General features: G+C 43.9%; 1 protein-coding gene across 4 annotated transcripts; it reads left to right on the top strand.

Moving 5' to 3' along the window:
* Nucleotides 1-797: 797 nt before the first annotated feature.
* KLHDC8A (kelch domain containing 8A) lies at nucleotides 798-27501 on the top strand. Of its 4 annotated transcripts, none has more exons than XM_033152816.1 (7): nucleotides 798-1093; nucleotides 18543-18595; nucleotides 19311-19726; nucleotides 21306-21470; nucleotides 25168-25383; nucleotides 25997-26098; nucleotides 27055-27248. In XM_033152816.1, exons 3-7 carry the CDS (start codon nucleotides 19348-19350, stop codon nucleotides 27246-27248), a joined length of 1056 nt encoding a protein of 351 aa, XP_033008707.1. In that variant the 5' UTR covers nucleotides 798-1093; nucleotides 18543-18595; nucleotides 19311-19347. The 4 variants fall into 4 exon arrangements, with proteins under 4 accessions (XP_033008707.1, XP_033008710.1, XP_033008708.1 ...); XM_033152819.1 differs by lacking the exon at nucleotides 798-1093 and adding an exon at nucleotides 8487-8751 and having other exon boundaries at nucleotides 27055-27501; XM_033152817.1 differs by lacking the exon at nucleotides 798-1093 and adding an exon at nucleotides 8487-8747.

Genomic DNA, 27501 nt, shown 5'->3' with positions numbered 1-27501 from the left:
AAGCTAACTGTTTTCAGCAGAAGTGGCAGATACATGTGTGTATATTTAACATAATAGCAACTGGGAGGAGAAATGTACATTCTCTGTTAATGGCACACATTCTACGCCAGAAGCCAGCTGTATCATCAAATGCAGCATATTCTGTGGGGAAAGGAATATGCAGCATCCGGCGTTCAAGCCATGTTTAATTTACAAGTCCAAAGAACCTTTCCGCTCTTGTTCCCATGGAAACAGATGCTGGCCTGTAAAAAAAAAAAATCCTCACAGCTTTGTGCTTTGCCTTTACACCACAGCTGCTTAAATTTATCTGTCATTTTTAGCTGGATGTTCAGAATTCCATAGATTTTTGCTCATGGCCTGTTTTTTAAGGGCTAGCTGTGGTGATTGCCGAGCCCCTTTTTGTGCAACGGGAGCATCTTGCAACACATTTAGCTCTACCTCAGTGTCACGAGGAAGCAAAGCCCATTTGCAAGACCAAGCAGCAGCTGGAGACCAGAAGGCCTGCCCTTTTAGCTGTGCACAGCTCTCTCGATTATATTTCAGCTTAATAAGCTGCTACACAAACCTCTCTCTGCTACAAACATCTTGCTTCCCCCCCCCCCTTCAACAGTCTGCAACAGTCTGACTCCTTAAATCTCTTTGATGGGGTTGTTTCCATGGCATTAACTGCATCTCTCTTTGTACACAAAGCAGCATTCCCCCCTCCGCCCCCAGCCTTCAAGGTAGGGGAAGCTCCGGAGACTGTCATTTGGCGGTGTGTGTGTGTGTGTGTGTGTGTGTGTGTGTGGCCTTTTGAAATGGACCAGCTAGACAAAGCCAACTTCTGCCCCCACCTCCTTTTTTTGTATTGAGAGCCTCATATTATATAAGCATGGCTCTCAAGCGTCAATTCGTATCCAGCTTGTCAGCTCTGAGCTGAGTGCCAGGGAAATCATTAACTGTGCACACACTGTACACCTTGGATTTTGTATTGTGACAGAGATTATCATCTTCCTCTGCAATTCAGTCCTTCATCCAGAACCTCCCTACCCTTGAAATGTCCCTTTTGTATTTTCCAGTTGATAGTCTGGGGTCCTGCCTTCTCAGTGTTAAGGTAAGCCCATTTAAACAATCTTTTTGGTAACTGTTGCCCTTGACGCAAATGACTGCAAGATTTAATTATCTGTTTGAGTGAGGTGAACTCGCTGCTTAGGAAGGCAAGGGATATAAATTCTCTTTAGCATCTGCTCAAATTAGACCCTGCTAATAAGTTTACTCACATGTATGACCTATAGTTTGAGATGCTGGGATATTGGGCAGACCTTTTTTGGTATGAGGTGCAGGGGAGATTTCTGGCCCTACTGACAGCTTAACAATGATAGGGTTGTGAGGGTGCCATTGGTATGTGTTTACACCAGCCTCTCTCTATTTTCCATTTGTGCCAGGTTTTCAACCTCGTGTATAGCTAAAGGTAAGGATAGGTCGTCTGTCCATTGCAAATAATGGAGCAGCATTTTTATTGCACAGCATGTTTATTTCCTGCATTGCAGGGGGGTTGGACTAGATTGTCCTTGGGGTCCCTTCCAATTCTATGATGCTAGGGGTAACAATGACCACAGCTGCTTATAGAGTCTATGATATAGACTGAGCAGTTGACTGTGGCAATGGCCTATTTCATCAGATGCATGAAGTGGACTGAGAGTGGGAGCATATGCCTATATGCTTATAGGGTAAGTTGCAATTCTTTGTGAAGGATACCTCCATACACATGGAGCATAACACATCAACCCAATGCGTGCTAAAGAAAATGGATATGCAAAAACCGCATGGTGGTGGTAAGACATTAAGTCCTACATTTCATTTTAGGGGAAATTCTGTTATGTTTAATCTTCTTATGGGTGTTTTGTCCACCTTCTAAATTCTTAAGCTGGTGCTTACAATGTGCTGTTCTTGCTTACTGGTATTTTTTTTAAATCCATTTTCCCCCCTGACAAATCTCTGGGGACTAATCCAGGATCTTCCCTCCCCCCACTCTCTTCAGCAGTTGGGAAATTTCATTCAAACCCAAATAGGAATTTGGGGAGACAACTGTACACTGTTGCTTACCTATGAGAGAGGTACTTTTGTAAATATTGATTATAAATGGTACAAGTTTGACGGCTTGAGCAACTTGGCGTTATTCCTTCCTACAACATCCCTTGTAGTGCTTGTTCAGAGTACCCAAAAAGAAAACTGGTGAGTTGCATCTTCATATGGTGGGTTGCAGCAGGAATATCTCTACCTTTTCCCAAGAGAAGGTAAAACACCACTTGTCCTCCCTGTTCCCTATTAATCCTTGCATGAGTGGGTAGGCTTCCTGGGAGGTCCACAGGAAAGCATCTTGTCCAGGGCTTCCTCAGCCCTGGTCCTGGACAAGAGTCATTGCTTCCTCAGTTCTTGGCATGGTCTGTCTGTAGGAGCTGTCCAGCAGTCCTGATGCTGCCTTGAATTCTATGCCGAAAGACAACTCAGAATTTAAATAGAGATACCCATTTACACCAGTCATTTTGGATTTCAGTCCAGCACAGGCTTTTAGCAACAACTATAAAGAGGTTCACTCCAATTTAATGTTGTTTTGACTAGTGTATGAGGCTCTATGTGCATGTACACAACTCTTGAATAGTCATTCGGTTTAGTGTGCATGTGATATGTATAGCACCTGCTTATGCGTATCTATATAACTGCACAGATATGTCTGCATAATCCCATACAGGACTGTAGTGTCAATAACATCAAAACTCTACAATCTACCCTGCCTAAATGCAGCTGGAGAGTTTTTAAATTTTATTTCTTAAGCGGCAAATGCACTCACTTTAATTAGCATTTTAACATTAGATTAGTTCGGTTCCTAAATATCCTATTTGTATGCAAATTAAATCCTCCCTTTGGATAGTTAGGAGATTAAAATAGCCATTAGGGGATGGAAGGATGCCCTGGTATGGAAAGTGCTGCAGACGTCTTGCTTATTGACTTGCACATTTTTCATGACCTGCTTTCCTTTAAAAACAACAACAGCAGAGCAGCTCTGTTTTGAACTCTGCAACTCCTTCCAAATAAGCCTCACTGGACGGAAAGCAGAAGAGAGCTGGTGTCATATTAGCTCCTTTAAAAACTTGCCCCTTGGCTACTGTAACTGCAGAGTGGTAATAGTTTATAGCATCTGACCTCATGTTCAGTCTGGTATGACCACCCTCTTAAAACACTCAGGAGACCAAGCTGTGGCAGGCGGGGAAAGTGGTCACAACAATGGTCATGCTGGACTTACCCAGTGACCAGAGACTATATGCTGCCCTGTCTCCATGCCCTTAAAGCTACCACATAGTGTGTTATAAATGCAGGCCAGAGTAACCTGGGCAGCTCCAGATACTCCTAGACTACAACTCCCATGCTGGTGGAGGCTGATGGGAGTTAGAGTCCAATAACACCCGGAAAATCACAGGTTCTATGACCTTGTATAAAGTGATTAAAGGTAAAGGACCCCCGGACGATTAAGTCCAGTCAAAGGCAACTATGGGGTTGCGGCACTCATCTCGCTTTCAGGCCTTGGGAGCCGGCATTTGTCCACAGACAGTTTTCCAGGTCATGTGGCCAGCATGACCAAACCGCTTCTGGCGCACGGAGGACCGTGACGAGTGCCAGAGCGCACGGAAACACCGTTTACCTTCCTGCCGCAGCGGTACCTATTTATCTACTTGCACTGGCGTGCTTTCGAACTGCTAGGTTGGCAGGAGCTGGGACAGAACAATGGGAGCTCACCCCGTTGCAGGGATTTGAACCGCTGACCTTCCATTCAGCAAGCCCAAGAGGCTCAGTGGTTTAGACCACAGCGTCACCCGCATCCCTACTCTGCTGCTTGCTGGGCTGAATGAAAACTATTTGCACTTCCATTTTCAGTGTATTCATTTCATTTCAGCTTATTCATTTTATCCTGCTCTGCAGCCAAAAAGGGCTCCTTGGGCAGCTTACAGATGTGAGTGGCACAAGATAAGCCCTGCCCCTGGGTTTACAAGCTGAAATGCATGACACAAAAGGGAAAGAGATTGGGGGGAGGAGGGGAGGGGGGACATTGGGTACTAGTTCTTAGTTATAAAGCTCTTGAAGTCACTAGCTGGGATGAAAAAGTTTTGTTAAGAGCAGGAGCCAAAAGTTCCTAAGTTGATGGATAGGCCCTTTCCCCTCCATCTCTCTCCCTCTATGGTAACTGATGACAGTTGAGAGCAGAGACTGATGGTGCTTGAGAGAACTACTGTCAGTGCATGAAAGTGACAAATGAGGGGTGGAAGGGGGGAAACACTCTTCTCCTCCCACACCTGCTGTTGCAGATCCTGCCACCTCCACTTGCCAGGGGAATCGGGAAGTGTGTTCTTGGGGCTTGGGTGGTGCAAAGAGTTCCTTTCTTTTCTTTAAGTGTATTTCAGTTTTCATAATAATGTTAAATAACCGTACAAAGTAACAACCATTCAGTACAGAGCAGTCTTCAGATTGGCTTAGAAAGTGAAATTTATCCCCTCCCCCGGGAGAAATAATCTAAGTCCCAAGAGAAACCAAAGTGAGCATGGGAGAACTCACCCCTCTCCAGTTTCAAAGGAGATTGTAAGGATTATTGTGGGTAATGTAAACTGGTAGGTTAATTTTATCCCCATACTGTAGATGTGGTGGTGCTGGCAAGGAACAGCTTTCTCAATGCCTCTAGTGAGTTTGCAGCATGGGTGACATCCAAACCAAGGACATTCTGGTTCACAGCCCAGTCAGAATTGGATGCATCCCTACCCTCCATCTCCACATCATAAGTGGCATGCAGAACATTTCCCAGGCTGCATAGTGAAAAGCTGTATCTGAATAACTTAACAGGAGGCAGCTGCAAAAGGGGAAACTTAAAAGCAGCCATCAGATGGGACCCCTCAGAAATAAAGAAAGCTGCCTTATAGTGAGCCAAACCATTGGTCCGTCTTGCTTAGCATTGTCTCTATTGACTTGCAGCAGCTCTCCGGGATTTTGGACAGGGGTCTCAGCCAGCCCTAAAGATGCTGGACAGATACTCCACCACTGACCCACAGCCCTATCCATTCATTGACCTCTGGCCCTCAGTCATCACTTAAAACTGCCATGAAATCTATTTACATCCGGTCACAAGCACTTACATACATTGACAGGTTTTTAACAAAGCTGCCAGTGCAGAATTCCCTGAATAAAAGGCTTGCTCTAATATTTTTCTTAAGTATGGTTCAACATTTCCCCATTATCTTTAAAATAGTAACTGCTGTGTGGATAATTTGAGTAAGTGCGATGAAATCTTTGCTATCAATCACTTATTATGCATAATTTTTTGTTATTATACTTATTCTTATTACTTAGTATTGGGCAAAAGGGAATTACATATGCACTGGGGAGAAAGGCTTGCTGAGTCTCAGCAGGAGACTATGCCCCTTGAGGAATGGAGGCCAAATTGCAAAAGATAAACATTGCTTGCTTCTGATCGTAAGTTAACTCAGCGATGTCAGTTAACTTGAGTGTTATTGCCTCATAAAGTCTATCTTTGAAGCAATCCGATCCAAATGCGACAAATTCTCCTATCCCTCAGCTGTGGCAGACAAACATAGAGTATACTGTATCCATGCCAATGGGGATTCACTGAAAGTAAAAAGTGAACACACACAATAGCTGAAGGCTGCTAGGTTATTTGACTGTGATTTCATGATCTACAACAGAACCAACTGCTAGCATTTGTCTTAAGAGCACCATCCCATAATGTCTTTCCGAAGCAACTTCCACTGACTTTACACCCAGGTAAGTGTGTAAAGCATTGCAGCCTAACTATTCTAATTTACCATATAGGGACAGTATCTGGCAGGGAAAGCTGAAATACCAGCCAAAAGGTCAGTATATAAATTGGTATTCCCCACCCACACAGTCCATATTACAAAGGGTGTCATATTCAAGTTTGGTTCATTTTTATTTCTTTTTACATGAAATATGGCTTCAGGAGGGAAACACAGAACAGGTATATTTTTTGTATCTTCATCATGGTGCAAAGGGTAGCATGTCTTGCCAACATATATTGAGAAGCCGATATACTGTACTTGGCATATGAATTCTTTTTTTTTAAGGCATTTGTTTTCAATCAACATTCATGCCTAACAGGGCCCATATTTTTGTCTTGATTCATTTTGTGGTAGAGAAAGGAACATGTATGGTGAGGCTGGCTCATATGTCACAGTACCAAATGCCACCCATGGCTCTTCTGATCTTTCCATCCATACCTTGCTTCATCTTGGGGCATAGGAGCCCCAGCCCTTGGATGAGGACACCAAGAGGTGGTTGACATCACTGCAGGCATGTTCAATGCTGCATTGTGTATCGGTCACTTCCTTGCAAGAATTGCAAGTGGCCAGGAGCTGTGAACCAAGGAGGAAGATGGGGAACGTATCTTAGGCCACCCATAGCCTCAGGGAATGACTGCCATCATGCAATGCAGCTTCTGAGCCCTACCAACTACTTGTGTGTGCCTGCCATGGTGGAGGAGAACTTTGGGAAGGAGAGGGAGGCTGTCAAAGGAGCCTCCAAATTAGTTGAGCAGCTCGGGTGGCTCTGGCAAAGTAATGCAAGAGGAGCATGTTGGTGGCTTATTGTTGAAACAAAATCGAAAATTCTTTCTAGTAGCACCTTAGAGACCAACTGAGTTTGTTCCTGGTATGAGCTTTCGTGTGCATGCACACTTCTTCAGATACACTGAAACAGAAGTCACCAGATCCTTAAATATAGTGGGGGAGTGGGGAGGGGTATTACTCAGAAGGGTGGTGGGAATGGGTGATAGGCTGATAAGTGTGGAAAACCTGTTGACGACTCTAAACGGCTGCAATTAGTCTTGCAGGGAAAGGCAAGGGGTGAGATGGCTAAAGATGGCTTTGTTATGTATAATGAGATAAGAATCCAATGTCTTTGTTCAAACCAGGTTTCTCCATGGTTTTAAGTTTGGTGATTAGTTGCAATTCAGCCACTTCTCTTTCCAGTCTATTTCTGAAATTTCTTTGTATTAAGACAGCTACTTTGAGATCTTTTATAGAATGTCCTGGGAGATTGAAGTGTTCTCCTACTGGTTTCTCTGTCTTGTGATTCCTGATATCAGATTTATGTCCATTTATCCTTTGGCGTAGGGTTTGGCCTGTTTGTCCAATATAGAGAGCTGAAGGGCATTGTTGGCATTTGATTGCATACACAATGTTGGAAGATGAGCAATTAAATAGTCCTGAGATGGTGTGTTGATGTTGTTGGGACCAGTAATGGTGTTATCCGGGTTTATGTGGCAGCAAAGTTGGCATCTGGGTTTATTGCAGGCTCTGGTACCAGTGTCCATGTTGAGTCCTGTTTTTGTATTATTGTGGGTGAGGAGCTGTTTGAGATTGGGTGGCTGTTTGTATGCGATGAAGGGTCTTCCTCCCAGAGCTTGAGAAAGAGAACTGTCATTGTCTAGGAGAAGTTGTAGATCTCTGATGATGCGTTGTACTGTTTTAACTTGGGAGCTGTATGTGATGACTAGTGGTGTTCTGTTATTTTCTTTTTTGGGTCTGTCTTGCAGCAAGTTCTCTCTGGGCTTATTGTTGAGTCTGCATTATCATCACTAGTCAGATACGTTTGGAGTCAATTTGGACAGCTTTAAAAGGGGATTGGACAAAATAACAGGAGATAAGTATCAATGACTGCTAGTCACAATGGCAGCATATCATCTCCCATACCAGAGGCAGTATGCATCTGAGAGTGCTATGGTGATTGTTTTCTGCTTATGGGTTTCCCAGATGCATCAGGCAGGCCATAGCAGGGACAGGATCCTGACTTGGATGAACCTTGGATCTGATCCAGTGGTGCTCTTATGGTGCTTTTACGAGCCAAAGGTCTGTGAGATGAAAGTGAAGCAGAGATCACAACTGTATAGCACTGATTTGCTTGTTATGGAAAGGGAAGGATTGACATTTGCTAGGGTGCTTGTGCCATGACCCTAATGACTTTGCGGTGGCTTCTGCTGCTGCTGCTGCTGTTAAAATAATAATATTGTGATCTACGTCTTCAGTGCATCAGTCACTGTGAAGTGCAGGTGGATAGTTTGCATCATTTGAGCACAGAGTTGGCATAATTATTCCCAGGCAATTGGGGCAAAGGCAGGAGTGGAAAACCATTTGATTTTAGGAATGGATTTGTTTGGACAAAAGTAACTGATGTAAGCAGATATTATTAACATCAGTGTTATCACTCAGAATATCTTAGTTTCTTCCAAGGCTGCCTGTAGGCACTTCTTGGCATTTTGAAAATAGCTCCTATGCCTTCATCAGAATTTCTGCCATTTTCACCCATCCCTGCCTTGCATTTCCAACCAAGCCCCCCTTCCTCCCTGCAATTTGCCACGCGAGAGGCTGCTGGAAAACTTCCTGTGCAAGCATGGTAGCCATAAAAGGCTTATTCTGGCTTTTATAATCCAGTGCGGAGACACACACCCTCCTCTAGCTGACTCTAGGCAACTGAGAAAATACAGGTCACTCCAGCAGATGGGGATTCCTCTGCACGTGATTGTATTTCAGCTCCTGTAGAGAAAAGTGAATATTAGGAGAGTTGGATTGATGCAGCTGGGCGATCCGTTTGCCTGGCTCCTGCTTTGCAAACATACAGCCGTCATCTCTTTTGGGTTTCCTTCCTCCTTAACCATGGACTACAGCCTCCAGGGAACGGAGATCACAGATGTATGTGAGTAATTACATTTAAATAGATTGGAGGGGGTGAGGGAAAGGGAGAGAGAGAGAGAAATAAAAAATCAGGCTTACTATGTAAGAATTCTAGTGTTAAACATGATTTCCCCTCCCCCTCCAAGAAAGAGCCTGGTTTTGTCAGAACATACAGCTGTCTTTTTAAAACAGTAAATATAAAACTATCTTAAAACATTCTTCAGCAGCCAAGCAAAAAATCCCACGCTTTGTGCGTGAATGGCTGTATGTTTTGCATACAGAGTAGCTTTCTTCTGAGTGCAGCTTTTAGGATGCAATCTGAGATTAATCATCATCATTACTGACAAGTATGTGGGTCAGTTTGTCGAGTTATTCCTCTGATGGTGTCATAGCTTAAGGTTGCACTGTATCATAAACTGTCAAATGTGCTGTTATTTATTGCTTCCCGCAGTGGTCCAAGAGACTGCATGACATATTTCTGGATACGTGAAGTCAGATATAATAATTTAAAACGTACACATCTGCATACTATTGCTCAGGAAACAATTTATAAGGAAGTGAGGTTGTGCTTCTATGTGAACAGAAAAACATGCAGTAGTGCCGATCCTCTGCTGGGTGGCTTCTAAATGTCAGAGAATAGGATGTGATATCCTGATAGGTGCTATATGAATATTATGCCCAGATTATGCCAAAAGTGAATTGAGTAAATGGTTAATTCTATACAAAGTACAATCCTTTCACCTTGCAGAAGGCATCTGTGGTATCAAGAGTGGAAGAAAGACACAAAATACTAATAAAATGAGGAGAAGGTTTGGTATTCGAGAACAAAATGATTTCTCTTCTGCAGGAATTGTGTTTCCTAGATTCTCAAACACACCCTGGCAGGAAGTTACCATAATAATCCATCAAATCCCATACTGTTCTGAAAGGTCATGCAAAAGAGCAAAAGAGGAGATGTAGGAAGAGATGCTTCCTAACTAGGGTAATAGGCCTTAGTGGGATCCATTGCTTGACATCAAAACTTGGTATTTGTCTCCTTTCAGTCTTGTGAAGTGGGCGGCTGCAGGGAGAGAATATGAAATTGCTGTGTTGAGTCAACTCCCTTCATCCATCTAGACCAGTATTGACTATTTTGACTGGTAGAAGCCCTCAAAGGCCTCTGGCAGAGCTCTTTCTCAGCTCTGCTTTCTCATATGATTTGTCAGGAGATGGTAGAGATAGAACCTGAGACGTTTTGCACACAAACCATGTATCCTACAACTGAGCTATGGCCCTTCCTTATATGTGTGCACATCAAATAATTTACAGCAGGGCGGGATATATTGGCCTAGTCTGCACAACACACTGAGCCAAACTGGTATACAACAGGAGTCAGCAAGGTTTATCTTGCCTGGGCTGGATCGGTCCCACAGGCCCGTGATTTTTGACATCTGTGCGTGCTGACCCCTGGTATACAAGCTTCATTCAGGTGGTCCACAGAATGTCTGGAAAAATAAAATTGAAAATCATATAGCAGCTGGCACAGTCCATTACAACGGCTAACAATAGGCAGGGAAATAAATAAGTGGTCCACCCAGACCCTCAGCAGTTTTCAAGTGGTCCACAGGGAGAAAGATTTGAGCTTAGTGAGACAATACAAATAGAAAGAAGATCACAATTACTTTGCTGCTCCCTAGTTGTTTTTGCTGCCACATTAAATGAAGCCAAAGTTTGGTTTAGCACGTTGTCCAAACTAGGGCTCATGGTTAAGCTCTCTCCCTGCTAACCATGAGCTGTAGCTACAGATCTGACATCAGAACGGTCAATAGTCAGAAACAGGTGGGGGGGGGACATTTCAGCCTCTCGGGGGCCTTAAAGTGGGCATTCTGAATCAAAGCAACTTCGAAGGGGGGACTTCGAAGTATGAAACTGCTGAATTACAACCTATTAAGAAGTTCAGTTAATTAGCTGTTATCTGTGTTATCATCAACACTGTTTTGTGAATGGTCACGGAACTTATTCAACATAATTGTCACATTGTATTTTTTATTATTCCTCTCTGAAATCATTGTTTTACAATTTGTTTTACGTGTGTGTGTGTGTGTGTGTGTGTGTGTGTGCATCAGCTTAAAATAGGAAAATGCTTAATGCATCTGATGAAGCTGATTGTAGCATAATCATTGTGTAGTATTTAAAGTATTATAGAACTCTTTGCTGATATATACATGCCATCATAATTTTGAAAATCCAGTGGACACAAAGTGGGTGGGGGAAGCTGGTGGAGTATGCTGGTGGAGTAGTCCCAAAAAAACTAATAAAGAATTAAGATCATTTGGAGCAACAAATTTGATGGCAACAAATAGTCTGACAAGTCATAATTTCTGCCTGCATTAGTACTTTCTGGTTAGTCGTGGGAAGCAAACGGTATGAAAGAAAACTGGAATTAAAACAACATTGGAAATTCTCAGTCATGTCCTCACCTTGCCTGAAATTATGTAAACTCTGGGCCTCACTTTCATCAAGCTTTACAGAAAAATTAAAAGTAGATATTCTACTTGTGGATATGCTTCACAGCAGGCCGGGGTCACAGCAAACCTTTAAGCCAAGGCTACAGATCAGCCTGTCCCAACCCATTGCCCTCTAGATGTGTGGGACTACAACTTCTATCATTCCTGACGATGGGTTATGCTGTGTGGAATGATGGAAGTGGTAGTCCAAAACATCTGGAGGATACCAGATTAGAGAAGGCTGTTGTAGATGAACCCATTCTGGCAGGATGTATATCCATGTTTTGTGCGACTAAGCATGTTATTTTAAGCAAACTCTAGGGAAGCTCACAGTGCAAAAAAAACATAAACAATTATTCTCTTGCCATGAACTGCATTGTTAAGCACCAATAAAAAACAGCAACGGTCGCTAACCAGCAACCTTCTTCCCTAGACATTTTATTTCATTTGGACTTTGAAAGGCAATTGAGGGCACATGTCACATTACATGCAAATGTATTTAAGAAAGTGCTGTTGGACATTTAAAAAAAATCTTCAGGATGAGGCTATTTTGAGGGTAGAAATGGTGGCGTATGTGTGTATGCTTAAGCCTTTCCCTGCAAGGCCATTGTTCTGCTCGAAATCATTCCCTAAGCAGCTTCCCCTCCTGTTGGTAGGATTTCAGATGCTTTTTTAAGGAAGATAAACAAATATCAGGAACTCATGGGACAGAGGGATGCTTTTGAGCAGAAAAATGGAAAGCAGGAAAGGGGTGAAACACCCCCATTTTCCTCCACTTAGCAGCTTTTACCCTGATGTTAAAAGTGGCCAGTGGTGCTTGGGATGGTTGAGGAATTTGATATGTGTGTGTTCCGATAAGAGCTGACCTAATCCGCAGCTCCCAGACTCATGTGTGGATCAGAACACAGTCATAATTTGGATTTTGCAGTTCTCCAAGTTTTGCAATGCAACAGTCAGCTCAAAAATATATTAAAAATGCGTTTTTAAAATTGTACTTTTGGAGAGGAAATACATTCGAAAATATGTGTGCACAAAATTTCATGCAGATTTTTTTAAAATTACAAATGAACTTTTGAACAAGCAGTTGAGAAAGTGACATAGTATGGAAATATTGATCCATTCATCCCTAACTGATTTCCTTAAATGGGTTTGAAGGCAACATGGTCTACATAGCAGTCTGTTCTGACTGGCAAACTCCACTCAATTCTTCAGTCAATATGGAATTTGTCCTGCAGATTTAGTGGTTTCTGCATCAGACTGTTAACCCTGCTTATATTAATATTTAAATTTCCTGTGTTGTTCAACCAAAATCATTCACTTTCTTACTGTCATAGGTCACTCACCACTGTCTTGCCTTATCATACACATTTCAACTTAGCCGATCACATAATACTTTTTAGGTCCTGCACTGAGAAGGCAGCTAATGAGACACAGCTGGAGATCAACTACTCTTCCTGGGTAAAGTGGTTCATTTGCCTTAATTGGATTTGTGTAACACATTCCTCCAAAATTTCCAGTTCAGTTAAGGCTAAGAATAGCATGGAACCAAATGATAAATGTGAAGAAGAAGAAGAAGAAGAAGATGAAGAATAAGAAAATATGGAAAGAGAATCATGAGTCTAGGTATAGAATTGTAACAAGAGAATTTAAAGCAGGATTGAGTGTAGGCAGACATAGTCTGGAATTATCTACAAGATCCTTTCCTCAAATTCTGCCTGCAATTTTGCACTCAGTATTATTCAGTTTCCTCCTTGAGCAGGGAAGGAGAACCAATGGTCATCTAAGTGTTGAACCACAACTCTCATCATCCCTTGTCCATTGGCCATGCTGGATGAGGACATGGGGCTGATGGGAATTGGAGTTCAGTGACATCTGGAGGGACACAGACTTCCTAGCCCTGTCTAGACATATATCCCAGGTTTGACTTTAGCATTCTGGCAGAGCCTATAACTGTGCTAACATCGGTCTTGTACTGCACCCCTTGCACTGAATTGCTGCATCTGGGAATAGCCTTGGATTTTGATTTCCCACAATGCCCTGAAGTAACACTTTGTTGGAGGTATAATGGGAAATTAAAATGGAGGTTCCAAGCTGCCCTGTCCTCATTGTAGCCCTCCTGTTGCCCACCACCAGACCCACTGAAGTACCCCCCTTCCAATCTGGCCCTGCGTATAATTCACCTGCTTACCTAGTGGCGCAGTGGTCTAAGCCACAGAGCCTAGGGCCTGCCAATCAGAAGGTCAGCGGTTTGAATCCCCGCGACGGGGTGAGCTCCCATTGCTCGGTCCCTGCTCCTGCCAACCTAGCAGTTTGAAAGCACGGCAAAGTGCAAGTAGATAAATAGGTACTGTTCCAGTGGGAAGATAAACAGCATTTCTGTGCGCTGCTCTGGTTCGCCAGAAGCAGCTTAGTCATGCTGTACACCGGCTCCCTCAGCCAGTAAAGCGAGATGAGAGCCACAACCCCAGAGTCCGCGACTGGACCTAACGGTCAGGGGCCCTTTTACCTTTACCTTACCTAGTGCCAGTAGCAAACAGGCAGGAAACTCAAGTTGCAAGGCAAATCCAGTTTGGTGTAGCAGTCAGAGTGTTGGACTAGGACATGGGTGACCAAAGTTCAAATCCCCACTCAGTCTTAAAGCTCAATAGGTGACTTTGGGCCAGTCACAGTTTCTCATCTTAACCTACCACACATTTATTGTGAGGATAAAGTGGTGGTGGTGGTAGGAGAGAAACTTGTTTTCCATCTTCAGCTCCTTGGAGGAAATAAGAGATATAAATGCAATAAATGAAATAATAAGGTAAAGCCAGGACCTCAGGAAAGGCCATGGAAGAAAGAAGGGAGATGGACAAGTGTGTTGGAGCTTTCTCCTATTTCTCTGCAGCTCAAGATGGGAATGGGCTCAAGCTCAGTAGAAGAGCATCAGTGTTGCATGCAGAAGGTCCCATGTTCAATCCTTGGCATCTCAAAGTAGGGCTAGGAGGGACCCTGACTGAAATGCTGGAGAGCCACTGCCAGTCAGTGCAGACGGTGCTGAGGTAAAGGTACAGGGACCCCTGACTGTTAGGTCCAGTCGTGGATGACTCGGGTTGTGGCGCTCATTTCACTTTATTGGCCAAGAGAGTCGTCGTGCAGATTCCGGGTCATGTGGCCAGCATGACTAAGCTGCTTCTGGCAAACCAGAGCAGTGCACAGAAACGCCGTTTACCTTCCTGCCAGAGAGGTACCTATTTATCTACTTGCACTTTGACGTGCTTTCGAACTGCTAGATGGGCCCAATTAATCTGATTCAGTATAAGGCAGCTTCCTGTGCTGATTTCTTCCTTCACCTGAACCTTTTGTTTACGTCACACAGTATTTTCCAGGTTTTGAAAAAAGGTGGCCTGACTTGTTCTTCGCGTAGTGGTTGCCATGGCAGGGGAACTGTTCATTCTGATGCAAGGTCAGAAAATGTCAGGCACAAACTTACATTAAACCACACCGGCTGCTTGATTCACGCAACTGAGAAACACTGTCAGTGCCAGAGTCCCAGTTTCGGAAAGATGCAGAACCATTTGAACTAAGACATTAGCCTCACCGTGGGTTCCTTGCATATTAGTGCTGTTGCAGGTGATGAGGAATTACCACCTGGTTAAGTGTCCTGAAGACTGTGTCCTTGAGGTATAATTATTACACATTATACCTGCCAACTCTTGCCACTTGAACAGGAACACAGGGTTGGGTGAAGCATTTTGCAGGGGAGGTCAGCATACAAGAGGGGGAACTTAACCCTCCCCCTACCTGCAAGTTCTCACTTCATATGCCCTGCCAGGCCATTTTCCTCTGCAGCTCTGCTTTCTCTGGTTTGACTGAAGGGAGAGGGACAGTAGAAAATAAACAAAAACCCTGGTAGAGATAAGAGCATTTGCAGGTGAAAATAGGTAAGCGAGAAAGGTTGAAGTACCTGTATCTCCTCAACCACCAAGTCCTTTGTTCCTACAACCCCCACCCCCAAATCTGTTTTGGAGGTTCCCCCAACCCTCTGGAGCAGAACTGGGGAGGGCACGAGGCATGGGTGGGTGGAAGAAGGGAGGAATCCCATTGTGCAAGTGGGAATCCTTGCACTGGCAGGCCGTTTGCTTAGTGCTGCTTGCAAAGGTTTGGAAACAAGGTCTTTTAAAAAAAATGTAGCATGAAATTCAGCCCCTGACTTTATCACGTAGCCTGGTGCCTTCAAAGCCAATGAAAAGTTGCTTAAAAGATGCAAAAAAACCAAAAAAAAACCTGAAGTGCAAGCAGCTACTTGGGGAAAATGTTTTGTTGTAATGCTGGCTTTGGGGACAGAGCCATCATCACTGTAATTGAATCTAGGCCATAGCATTAGGCTTAAAAGCTCTTTATGAAATAAGATGCTCGCGAATCCCGTGAGAAAACTATGCTTTTCTCAGAAAGAAAGAATTCCAAGTATATGATGATAGTGCTTAACAGCTGGATGGTGAAGATAATGTTTGAGTATCTACCAGGAGTCACCACTTAATAAATGGAGATTTTAAGGCAGGGTTGGCGAAGCAGTAGCCTTCCAGATGATACTGGACTATAACTCCCATTGTCCTTGACCACTAACCATGCTGGTTGGGGCTGATGGGAGTTGGAGTACCACAGGTTACTCCACAGAGGGCCACAGCTTCCCCATATCTGCTTTGGGAAAGGGGATATGATAATTACCCACCCTTTTTCAACCTGCCCCATAACCTCCCTGTTTTCAGAGGTAGACAGGCGACAACTGAATGATGGTATTGAAAACACCTCATAGTAAATGATCATTTATATTCACCCATTAATGTATAGGTTGTAACCCTATACTTACTGACTTGGGAACAAGTTCCACTGAAGTCACTGGGGCTAACTTCTAAGTAGGCATTTATAGGATTGTGCTAACAATGCATATAGCCCCTTGGGCAGATTGTTAACCTACTGCACAATGAAAATGGGCGCAGAAGTGTGTTAGCTTGGTATGTTGTTTACCAGCTTCTCAAATACTGTAGTTATATGCATACCCTAGGAACCTACCACATGATAATCATCTGACTTCACTATAACTTGGAAACAGGCCTTGGGGGGAAAAATCTGACCTCCAACTGCTCTGCATTTGAGATTGTACATTTGTGCCCTTGCCATTATGGTATTTTTCGATAGCTTGTCACTTGCTGCGAGCTGAAATTGTGCCCAGGGACCTGAGGACACAGCACAGCTAGGAGCTGCGATTGTATTTGTTTCTGGATAATAACAGATGAGGTAATGCCAGAATCTGTCTTGAATCAAAGGAAAGAAACTTTCATCCCTGATTTTTTGGGGGGCGGGGGAGAATATTGCCATTGTGGTTTGGTTTGAGATGGCTATTTGGGGAAAATATTTCCCCCCTTCATGTTTTAATATTTTTAATACACAAATGATACATGATACTATAATGTTTTTGCTTTTGCAATTTGCTTTGTGTTTTCTCAGGAAAGGTGTGATATGCATTTTTTAAAAATGAATAAAATATAAACAAGACCCCAATAGCATTGGGTAGGCAAATATATTCCAATTCACTTGCAGGAGTGCCCACTTCACACTTCCCTCACTCCTGCCTTTTCCTAGCAGGGGGAAATGGTCATTTGGAGGCAGGAATGATTCTGGTTTCTGAGTCCTGCTTGCTTCTTTCCCACAGGCGTCTGGTTGGCCAATGGGAGGACAGGATGCTGGACTCAATGGGTCCATTGGCCTGATCCAGCAGGCTCTGCTTATGCTCTTATGAAACAAACCAAAGTGTGTTACGTGCAAAGCAGTGCTCCTGTTTGGTTTCCTCCAGAGTGGGTTGTGCAACATTCATCTCCCTTGACTTTTAAAGCCCTTTTTAGTCTTGTCAATGTCATTTGCCTACTGTTGTTGATGGAACAAGTGGAACTGACAAAGCTCCCTTGAGCTCAGGGGTCTGAAAGAAGATCACTCAAAGCAAAGAAATGGCTTGGATCCTGCTTTGCAGAATCATGTGAATTAAAGCCCTCTGTCTTAAAATGCCTGGACTTTCTATTGGGAATACTTCCTATTGGAAAAGGTCATGTCAACTCAGGAAGGAGAGGCTGGGTGGAATTCAAAATCCACTGCAACCATACAATGGTGTGTCAGTGTTCCAAATTATGTGGACATCTTCTGCTCATGTGAACAAGGTACCTTGATTTGGGATAAGAGCACAGCATCAACAATCTCTGAAACAACATTGAGTGATCCTCGTGTAAACAGGACAGGCTCTTGGGAGTCCCATGAAAACAGTGCTTAGGGGCCTCATCATCTCCATTCTAACATTCACATTCCAACTTAGTGGTTTCCAAAGTGGGTGGTAACCAGTGCTTTTGGGGGGGGTATGCAGGGGTACGCATACCCCTAAACATTTTGTGAATCTTTGTACTTTTGTCCATTTACTGCATTTATTTTTCCCGATTTGAACTGTAAAATTGTGATTTTCTTGGATCAAAATGAGGGTACCCCTAAACATTTTTTAAAGGAAAAAAAAGCCCTGGTTGTACCACCCCATGAGGGGTGGGATTACCTAGCAGGGCCCTAAGAAGCAAGGTAGGTTCTGAAGATGTAAATGACTATCAGACACTGGGAACCATCGCACAGCAAGGATCTTTTAAATTTTGCAGTGCCACTGCCTGCAACATTACAGATGCAAGACCTTTATTTTGGCCTGTGTGCGTGACAGTTAAATTAGACCTTAGTGACCACTATAGTATAGTACATGCAAGAGGCCAGAGGAGCATATAAAAGCATGGCTACTTAGTTCTTTAAAGCAAGTTCAATTTTTAAAAAGAGAATTTTGTTCTATAATAAAGCTTTGCTGTGTGTGTGCTCAGGCTCAGGTGTGGAGAATGCAGCTGCCGCTCTCCATATGTACACTCAGCTTTCCATCTACCTAAATTTATTCACCTCTTCTACATACTTGTCAGCTGTTCAGAGAAAGAGAGCAAAAAATAACCGCTTGGCTTGCGATAGGTGCTTGTGACTCTGTGTTCTAACTAATGGGCTGTTCTGTAGCAGGCATACAGTTCAGCACACTGCTGCTGCATGAGGCAGAGTCAAGTTATGGAGGATGGGATTGAGGTGCGTCTCCTGCAGCTGGTCCAGGAAGACCCAGAGGGAGACAGAAGGATTTGGGAAGAGAGGCCCTTGAGAGAGAGAAAGTTCAAGGGACAAAAGCCTTGGAAGCAGGAGAGGCTCTGACGTATCTGATTGTCCCTGTTAAGAAGCAGAAACAAGGGATTGAATCCAACCTTACTACCGTTATTTCTTTCCTTTATTTATTTAGGATCAGGATCCAGCAGATGCAGAAATGGAAGATTAACAGATACTCAGTGAAAGGTATGAGCACTGCTTTGTGTGCCTGTAATAGGATATTGTTGTTGATGGCTGCTGGAACAGTGATCTATTGCTTGTTAAGATGTCGGTTTCTGGGCTTTTCCAGATGAATGTTTATGGAGCATTTTTCCTGAAGAGCTTACACAATAGGAAGCCTTCTTCATTGAGCATTTGTCCTGATTTGTTTGCTTGCAGGGAGGTTTGGTGGCAATGAACATTCATCCTGATTTGCTTGGGCAGAGTTTATATGTCTTCCTGTTGACCTTTGATTTATCCCACACTTTGCAGAATATTTCCTCATCACTTACCTAAACATGGAGGGAGGAATTCAAAGTTGCGCTAAGGCTATCTGATAACACAAGTATTTTGTCTTGCCAGGTGGAACAATCTCACCTCTTCCCCCCCTCACTTATCTGGGGGTTCTTTCAATGCTCCCAAGCAGATTTTTTTTGGGGGGGGGGGTCTGAGGGCTTTCACCCACTCTTTAGCTCTAAATCAGAGTGCTTCAGAGCGCTTTCCCCTGGAGGTGAGCACCAGGACCAGAGGAAATGTGAGTAAGCCCAAACTACCGGTATGCAGTCCTAAATTTCCAGTAGGTGTTTGAATCAAAACGCTGACTACCCAGAGGTGTCCTCTAACTATTTGGAATCTCTATTTCTGATTTGCCTTGTTATGCCTGAATGACACTTGCTCTGATTTGCATCCTTTCATTTTGCAGTACAAGCGAGCTGCCTAACAGATGCCGTCTTGCTCCCATGATGGATGTGCCTAGCATCAAAGACTTCCAGTGGAAAACTCTGGCACCTCTGCCCAGCCGGAGGGTCTATTGCTCGCTGGTGGAGGCTGGTGGTCAGGTCTATGCCATTGGGGGCTGTGATGACAATGGTGTCCCAATGGACTGTTTTGAGGTGTACTCCCCTGAAGCCAACCAATGGAATTCTCTCCCCCCAATGCCTACAGCCAGGGCTGGGGTAGCTGTAGCAACACTGGGCAAGAGGATAATGGTGATTGGGGGTGTTGGTGCCAACCAGACACCCTTGAAGATTGTGGAGATGTACAACATAGACGAGGGCAAATGGAAGAAAAGGAACTCCTTGCGGGAAGCCTCGATGGGGATCTCTGTGACGGCGAAAGGCAAGGAGGATTCTTTTTCTAAAAGGCACTGGTGGCAAAAAATAGGGTTGCCTTTTAGGGAAGCTCCCCAGTGCATTTCTCCTAATTAATTTGATGGGAAGGGTGGAGTAAATTTCTTCTTACATGGAAACAGATCTGCCCAGTGGGGAGCACTTAGCCAATTTCTGCTACGCTGTGAATGTGTCCTGGCTTTCACCCTTGCGCACTGGTTGTTGGAATGACCATCTTTGAATTGCTGTGGGTAAAATTAGGTGATTTTCAGCAGCCCAGTCTAGAACGGGCTGTGAAGGCTGCCTTGTAATTGGAGCGTGCCATCTGTTTCTGTGACCTCCTCTTTGCTTGTAAAAAAAATGACAATACAGTCAGCACGTTCTGTATTCCTGCCAAATGTAGGAGAGCCTGGTGGGTTTTTTTGCTTTGCAGAACTGCTTTTGCAGTTCTTGAAGGACAAATCATCGAGGGCACAAGCGATGTGAAAGCATCAGGTCACTGCCCAGAAATCTGAATGAAAGGTTGCCTCTATATAGTAGAGCTTCAGACTCCACATATCCCCCTCCACCAAATACACCCATATCATTTTGCTACTTGTGACAAGTTGCTTTAGCAATAAGCATTGCCAGATTGGCTTGCGCTGCAATGTGATGAACTGTTGTTGGGAAGGGAAGGTTTCCATCTCAAGTGGCCGTGTGCCTTGCTTTACGGAGGGCTGCCAGACCAAACTCTTATCTGAAAGAGTCCTCTATTTGAAGGGTTGTCCAGTTTAAAAATAATGAACTAGAAGAAGCTGCTCATCAATAGGTAGCACCCAGAATGCATATTCAGGAAGCACGCAGGAAGCCACTGTCTTCCCACTGGAAAGAGATTTGTTTCTGTTTTAATTATAGCAGCTGCATATATATTGGCAGGCATTCTTATCAGTTAGCACACTGGTCTTCAGCTGGTGGGTTGCAGCCTGATCCAAGGTGGCTCTCAACAGGATTATTACCACCATGCAAATACATGGTAAAAGATTAAGAAGAAGAGTTTGGATTTGATATCCCGCTTTTCACTACCCGAAGGAGTCTCAAAGCGGCTAACATTCCCCTTTCCTTTCCTCTCCCACAACAAACACTCTGTGAGGTGAGTGAGGCTGAGAGACTTCAGAGAAGTGTGACTAGCCCAAGGTCACCCAGCAGCTGCATGTGGAGGAGTGGAGACACGAACCCGGTCCCCCAGATTACGAGTTTACCACTCTTAACCACTACACCACACTGGCTCTCCAAAGAAATTGGACTGAATGCATGTTTGGGTTAAAAGTTACTCCTAGGTCTGAAGGTCTTTTGCCTTGTTTGGGGATGATGCAGTTCCTCTTTTGGGGTGATATTTCCATCCTTTGGGTAGAAATATATGGAATCCCAGGCAAAAAATGAAAGTTTGGGTGGGAACGAGATAGTTCTGCTTTCTATTTCTGCTAGTAATGCACCTCAACTTTTTTTTTTTAGTTGTGGAACCTATTTAGGAACTACTGTGATAAAGCAGAATCGAGATTCTTGTTTGGATTTATCCTTTTGCTTTTCCTCTCTCTCGCTGTCCTTTTCAGACTATAGAATCTACGCAGCTGGCGGAATGGGAGGAGACCTTCGCCCTCACAATTACATGCAGCATTACGACATGCTCAAGGACATCTGGGTGTCGCTGGCAACCATGCCCACACCCAGGTATGCCGCAACTTCCTTCCTACGGGGCACAAAGATCTATGTGCTGGGTAAGAATGAGCCTCCAGCCTATTCCTCCGACCATTATTCCTTTGACTGGAGAGTCGCGTAATGCTCCCTCCTGCAGAAGTTCTAGAAGCTGCTCTCTTCCATAACCTCTCTGAAAGTGCTAGGCATTCTCTGGGATTAGCAATGTCAGCTCTATAGCTGGGTCTCCGGGTCCATTTTTTATGCCTAAGACCATGGGCTGCATTTATTGCACAGGAGAGATAAAATAATATTGCATGAACGGAGCTCTGCCTTTACAATATTTTTTAATTAAAGGGCAAGCAAGACATGACTGACACAGAAGGAGGTATTTGTTCACACAGAACATAGTTAAATTGTAGAATTCATTACCACAATATTATTTTTAGAATGTTTTAACTGTTTTAAAATGCTTTTCCGCTTTTGTTTTTAAATTGTGGAGCAGTTTGCTGCTCCCTGGCTTCTTCAGAAGGATGGCCATGAGATAAATTCAACAAATAAAAAAAAATAGGGTGTTGGCCTTTGGCCTGACCGGACTGTGGTGTACTTACATAGGCCTACTCACAAACTGTTCACTGTTTAAAGGGGTTCAAATCTGCTGCCTGAGGGGACTACCGCACTCTGTGGTAAATCCAAAAGGTAAATTCACACCCTTTGGCACACAAATGGACTGCTTATGCTCCCGTTTCATTTTCTGACTCTTTTGCAAATTGCTCAAACCCTGTGTGTTTTGGTTCCCAGCTCTGTCAGTGTAAAGCAAAGCTAAACAGAAGTAGAGACTGCCTGACTTGGTCTAGTATCCGTAATATTAAGATATATCAAGGTTGTTTGTTTTTAATCAAATTAATTAAAAATAATCAAATTAATGGCCTTTAAAAAAGTTTTTAAAAGAAACAAGCAGGTTGAGAGATGGAACGTTATTGCTTTGAGATAAAATATTTCCACTAAGCTTGGCATGACACCGTCCCAAATGCACACGTACTTTGAGAAACTGTAAACATTCCTTCTAGGAGGGATCCAGAGGTAAAAAAACAAAACACCAAAACTTGGTGCTTTGTTTGGGTGCCAGACTTCCACTGGCTTTTATTTTTAGCCTTTCATAGTTTACCCCAGCTGATCATGGCAGAACAACAGAAGCAAAAGAGACTTGTAGAACTGTAAAGCCTAACAGATTTATGGCAACATCAGCATGGATGTTTATGCTACAATAAATCTGCTAGTTTTTAAGGTGCCACAAGGTGCCTTTTTGTTTTTGCATAACTGTTTCCAAAAGACCTTTCTGTTTACTTCTTCCCTCTGGCTGTATAAATAGCTTTGTTAGGTTCTATATTCAGCCCTATTCCAAGGGCTCAGGGTAGGGCACCCTTTTACTGGCCCTGCTTTTGTGCCTTTGGGTTCCTCCCATTGACTCTCTTTGGGGGCCTTCATCCTGATTTGCTTGCACAAAGCATAAGAGCATACGAAGAGCCTGCTGGATCAGGCCAATGGCTCATCTAGTCCAGCATCTTGTTCTCACAATGGCCAATCAAATACCTGTAGGACGTCTGCATGCCAGACATGAGCCCAACAGCACTCTGCCCACCTGAGATTCTCAGAGACTGATATTCAGATGCAAAATGCCTCTAAGAGTGAAGGTAGAACATAGCGTATGTGCTTGTTAGGCCATGCCTGGTTTTCATTGAGCCTTTGTTTTGTTCTGTTCTGTTGGTAGGATGATTATATGACAAGGAACACTCATCTTGCATTCATCCTCATTTTTCTGGGATGTGTTTATATGTCTTCCCATTAGACATTAGTTCATCCGACACTTTTCAGTGCTTTCCCCCATCACTTTTACTTCCTGTAAAAGTCCATTTTTATGTTTGTTGCACTAGGATGACAGAGTGCTTTAATCCACTTTAATTGTGCATACCTAAATTTCCAAATGGGTCTCCTTTACAACCCATCACCTTCTTTCCCTTCTTTCTGATCATTGCCTCTACTGTACTTAGAAGCATGACTTTCTGTATGCTACTCTCTGAATGAACCAGTACTCTGTGGCAACCATGCATGATGTAAAGAGTGCTTTGGTGATCAAATTGCATTTTGAAACTTGTGCAGGGAACCATGTTATTTTTGTTTACTTTACCATAAGGAATCATTTCCAGCTGAACTGGAGAGGGGGTGAAATGTACTGAACTAACAAAGATGGACAGTGTTTGTCTATCAGCAAAAAACACAAAAAACACCCTAATGCTATTCTAGGCTGTATCAACAGAAGTGTAGTGTACCAATCAAGGGAAGTAATAGTTCCACTCTATTCTGCCTTGGTCAAACCATACCTGGAGTATTGTGTCCAGTTTTAGGCACCACAGTTTAAGATGAATATTGGCAAGCTTGGAACATGTGCAGAGGAGGGAGACCAAGATGATCAAGGGTCTGGAAACCAAGGCTTATGAGGAACGGTTGAAGGAGCTGGGTATGTTTAGGCTGGAAAAGAGAAGACTAGAGGAGATGATAGTCATCTTCAAATATCTAAAGGGCTATCACATGGAGGATGGAGCAAGCTCCTTTTCTCCTGCTCTGGAGGGTAGGACCCAAACCAATGGATTGAAGCTGCAAGAGATTCCAACTAAACATTAGGGAGAACTGTCTGACAGTAAGAGCTGCTTGACAGTGGAACAGACACCCATGAGAGGTGGTAGATTCTCCTTCCTACTGTCATGAATGATCTAGTTGAGATTCCTGCATTGCAGGGGGTTGGACTAGAAGGGGTCCCTTGTAACTGTAATTCTATGGTTCTATGAACCCAAAGGTCATGCTTCCTGCATAAGCCCCTTACGCGAATGGACTTTGCCCCTTATTTACTGAGCCCTCACAGCCAGGAATAGAGGCAGCTGGTGCCCTATGGAGGGAGTGCTTGGAGGTCACAGGGCAAGGGCAAATGAGTGGTCACAGGGGTATGGGCAAGTTGTCATTGTTTTCTCCCCACCCACCTCTTTTGCAAAGCTACCTTTACAATTTCACGAAGAGCACATGTGTTTTCATTTGGTTCACAGGGGTCCCTACTGTCGCAGTTGCTTCTCTGCTGGGAGATAAGTCGTATGGCCTCCATCCTATTCTGGTTCTCTTCCTATCTATCTTCCTTTGCAAAGAAACAGCGGGCACTTAAAACACTGCAGATTTGTTAATACTCCACATTTAAGTGTGGTTCAGAAGGGGGCCCTGCCATGACAGTTACTAGTGAGGAGGGTTCATACCATTGAAACTGTACATTACTTAGAAGTAAGCTCCACCAAATTCCATGGGAGATTACTCCATGATAAGTATGTACAGGATTGCTGTCTTGAAGGTTTCATACAGGACTGTAAATAAGGGACCCCATAAACCACCAAATCTGTAAGAAAATATTATTCCCCTATCTCCATGGATATCCCTTCTACATCTCCCCCCCCCCAGAATGTGGAATTAAGTGTAGAGTTTTAAGTGCACTGCGACCTGAGAGACCAGGGTTAAATCAGCCATGAAACTCCCTATGTGACCTTGAGCCAGTCACCGTCTACTGTTTTACATTTGGGTAAATTGCAGGGGGCAGAGACTCAATGGCTCTTTGCCATAGCTTCAGTATAGGTACTTTTGGATTAGGAGTGGCTGTGCGCTCCAGAGACCTGCTTAGCAAGAGAATAGTAGACTCCCAGTTGTTGCTGCACATTCTTCACTATACTCCCTTCTCCATCCTAGGAGGAAGGCAATCCAAATATGCCGTGAATGCCTTTGAAGTCTTTGACATCGAGACCAGGTCATGGACCAAATTCCCCAACATCCCCAGCAAACGAGCTTTCTCCAGCTTCGTGTGTGCAGAGAACAACATCTTCAGCCTGGGGGGGTTGCGGCAGGGCAGGCTCTACCGTCAGCCCAAGTTTATGAAGAACGTGGATGTGTTTGACATTGAACAGGGTGAGTTCTTCCTGGTTCTCCATCTGCTTTCCAGCATGTATTCCTTAAGGGCAAGATGCAGGGCGGGAAATCAATTTCAAAAATTTCAGATTCTGCTACTCAGGGCTAGCTTCAGATTTTATAGAGAGTCCTGTGCAAAGGGTCATCAGGTGGCCCCACTAGTGAGATGCCTTCAGTGGGAGCTCCCTCCAGCAACCTACCTCTGCAGTGGTTCAGGAGTGGGCATATGCACAGCCTTGCATTCTTGAGAAATCGAGGTGCTTATAGTGTGCGTTCAGTTACACAAGTCTCTGTGCTCTTGTCTGCTCCCAATCAAATGATAAAAGGGAAGGGCTTGACCAAACCCAAGCATCAGCAGTGGTGGGCCTTGCTGAGGCCTTAGAGCCCTGGCATTTGCCTTAATGTGTTGTGCATTGGCTCTTGGAACCTCATTACTTCAACAGTTTGTGCCCAGTATTCTGGTAGTCAGACACATATACCCCAAACCCTCTCTTAGTTCCCCAATTTTAGGATTATAGAACACACCCTTGATTTCTCTCTGAAGGAATCCAAATGCTTCAGAACAGTAATGGAAAATCATGATTATTTAGCAGGTGTTCTTGTTAATTTTCAGGGGGCTGGATGAAGATTGAGCGCTCATTCTTTCTGAAGAAACGACGGGCAGATTTCATATCCGGCTACTTGAAAGGAAGAATTGTCATAGCTGGAGGCCTAGGTGAGGGTGACTCCTGTCCTGTTTCAATGTGAAGTCATTATTCTATAGCTTGTGGAACTATATTACCATATAAAATTATTGCTGCTATGAGGATGGCAGTGTGGTGTGGTGGTTAAGAGCGGTAGACTCGTAATCTGGTGAACCGTGTTCGTGTCTCCGCTCCTCCACATGCAGCTGCTGGGTGACCTTGGGCTAGTCACACTTCTCTGAAGTCTCTCAGCCCCACTCACCTCACAGAGTGTTTGTTGTGGGGGAGGAAGGGAAAGGAGAATGTTAGCCACTTTGAGACTCCTTTGGGTAGTGATAAAGCGGGATATCAAATCCAAACTCTTCTCTTCTTCTTCTTCTTCTATATTCAAGGCCCTTCTCATGTCCCTTTCTATGCAAAAAAAGACAGAAAATGATAATGCATGCTAATGTGGTATGAACATTTTTTAGACATAATCCTACATACTCCATCAGTTTTTTGAAGAATTAGACTGAGGCTAGACAGTGCAGTGTCCCCCCCAATATTTTGGACTAGAACTCTCATCACTTTGATCAGACCACACTGGGTGAGACTGATGGGAATTGATGGGTAGAAGTAGAGAAGGGGACAAATGAGGAAGAACAAAAGAGAGAGAGCTGAAGATCATTGGAACTCTAAAACCAAGCCAAACTAAACTTGAATCATCATCCTCATAAACATGTAGAGTAAGTGAACACAATCGCTATCATTCATATGTGTGTGTATACACAAACACATATATACACACACAGAGAGATGCACACGCATGCACACAAATGCGCACATATACACATATATACCTGCATACACACTAGAGGCAGCAAAGGTTGGTGGTTTATTCTTTACAAACAAACCCTTAGTTTAAATTAGCTGTGTAGACATGTGGAATCAAGTATCCGTGTGTGCTCACATGTTCTCTTGATGGTCTTCATGTTTTCTCGCTTATTAGGAAACCAACCAACTGTACTGGAATCAGCTGAGGCCTTTCATCCTGGAAAAAACAAATGGGAGAGCCTTCCACCTATGCCCACCCCACGATGTGCCTGCTCTAACATTGTGGTAAAAAACTGTCTTCTGGCTGTAGGTGGAGTGAATCAGGGCCTGAGTGATGCAGTGGAAGCTCTGTGTGTCTCTGACTCCTAGGCAGCCTGTCTCCAGATGCCACAGCAAGCACCCAAGAAAGCGATTAGCCTGCAGTTTTGAGCGGTGGGCCTACACCATCCCTCTCACTCACTACTATGCTGCTTTCCTGTAACTCCCTTCACTGTGTGTTTTGGAGAAGGTAGTTTCTTCAGGCAGCTGCACAATTTCATGGCTCTGGTGGCTAGCAGAGGCCCTGTGGCAATGTCATTCTTGCAAGCTCTGTCGAGCTCCACCACCTGATGAATCTATGGTC

This window comes from Lacerta agilis, chromosome 6 (assembly GCF_009819535.1).
Source record: "Lacerta agilis isolate rLacAgi1 chromosome 6, rLacAgi1.pri, whole genome shotgun sequence".
NCBI classification, from domain to species: Eukaryota; Metazoa; Chordata; class Lepidosauria; order Squamata; family Lacertidae; genus Lacerta; species Lacerta agilis.
Note: the sequence above shows the minus strand (reverse complement) of the source record. Positions and strands in the feature narration are given on the sequence as shown.

What these genes read in the sequence shown, in the direction of transcription:
- KLHDC8A (XM_033152819.1), top strand. Translation starts at nt 19,348, where the DNA reads ATGATGGATGTGCCTAGCATCAAAGACTTCCAGTGGAAAACTCTGGCA. An exon ending in CACAAAGATCTATGTGCTGG is followed by an intron (nt 21,471 to 25,167) that starts GTAAGAATGAGC and finishes TCTCCATCCTAG; the next exon opens with GAGGAAGGCAATCCAAATAT. An exon ending in TGTGTTTGACATTGAACAGG is followed by an intron (nt 25,384 to 25,996) that starts GTGAGTTCTTCC and finishes GTTAATTTTCAG; the next exon opens with GGGGCTGGATGAAGATTGAG.